Source organism: Dinoponera quadriceps, unplaced genomic scaffold, assembly GCF_001313825.1.
Source record: "Dinoponera quadriceps isolate SergipeBrazil2010 unplaced genomic scaffold, ASM131382v1 C3903435, whole genome shotgun sequence".
Taxonomy (NCBI): Eukaryota; Metazoa; Arthropoda; class Insecta; order Hymenoptera; family Formicidae; genus Dinoponera; species Dinoponera quadriceps.
In genome coordinates, this window is record NW_014568107.1 from 1 (window position 1) to 1240 (window position 1240).

Genomic DNA, 1240 nt, shown 5'->3' on the forward strand with positions numbered 1-1240 from the left:
GCCTATTTGAGGAAGTAGAAAAATGTATAAATACGTGCATACGTATGCAGAGAAAACTTTCGATTAATTCATTCAACTTACCCAATAGCTTTGGCAATATAACCAAAAGTATTCACAGTGGCTCTTCTAATAGCCTTTTTATGCGCCTTCAATAATTCCAACAATTCAAAGCATATCCTCATCCATTCTCGAGCGGAAACGTACTCGGGGCCGCGATCTGCGATTCTGCCTACAAGGTCTATACAATTTTCTTGCACCTGTAAGATAAATCTTTTAAATTCTGCATAGAATAACGATATACGCACGTTATAAAATGCAATTAAATTATAAGACACCTCAACAAAAGTTTCTTACGCAACGATACAATTTATACATAATAAATGGAAAATTCGATTTTCACCTTTTCGTGTCTGTTCTTCAAGATTGGTGTCAGTCTTGGTAATAAATCCTTGATGGGTGGTGTCATCTTTGTCATTCCTATGACATTTACAATGGCTTTTAAGGCTCCTAAAATACTACCTAGTACTTCCGGATATTCTTCGCCTAAATACTCGTACAAGACGACTCCTAAATGTCCCATTAGTTTTTCCTAAGGCAAATATTGTACTATTAATAAATTTATTCTAAATTACAAAAATGGCAATGTGAACAAAAATATCATATACATCATGCTTTTCTTACTTCTTGACAAGTTTTCATAACCACAGCTATGCGTGAAATAAGATCTGCAGCTTGCTGTCTGACTTTTGCGGATTTGTTATTCAACCTCCACAATATCGTTCCGCAAATCTGTGGTAGGTACGCCTTCACTCTTTTACCTAATGTATTCACGATCGTACCAAAACCATTGAGCATGACAACATCCTACGAAAAGGAATTGATTTTAACTTTCCTGTTCCTTATTCATTATAGTTCATAATTAATTTGCCGTTACATGCTGTATGTAATTCCTTGATTGTTTTTCTGTCTTAATTTTGAATAAGTTTGACAAACCTCGGTCGTTTGCTCCTGGAAAGCGTATAAAATGCCGTCAATGAGCTGCTCTTCCAAACGAGAATCGACATCCGCAGCACCCAAATTACCCATTATCTTCTCAATAGTCTCCATCACCATTTTTCGGTACTGCTCATTTTCATCCTTCAAATCATCCACTACTCTATTGATGATCTCTGAAGCGCCCACTTTGTTAGCTATTTCGACTGTAGTATCTACAAGCTGCGAAAGAATTGACCTCATTTTA

General features: G+C 36.2%; 1 protein-coding gene across 1 annotated transcript; it reads right to left on the reverse strand.

Moving 5' to 3' along the window:
- Positions 1-30: 30 nt before the first annotated feature.
- On the reverse strand, positions 31-1236 carry LOC106751515 (splicing factor 3B subunit 1-like; the record flags this gene model as incomplete). The annotated part of the gene is made up of 4 exons (XM_014632414.1): positions 31-257; positions 401-589; positions 682-864; positions 994-1236. Coding segments are annotated over 4 exons (795 nt in total), but the record flags the coding sequence as incomplete, so codon positions are not given.
- Positions 1237-1240: the final 4 nt, after the last annotated feature.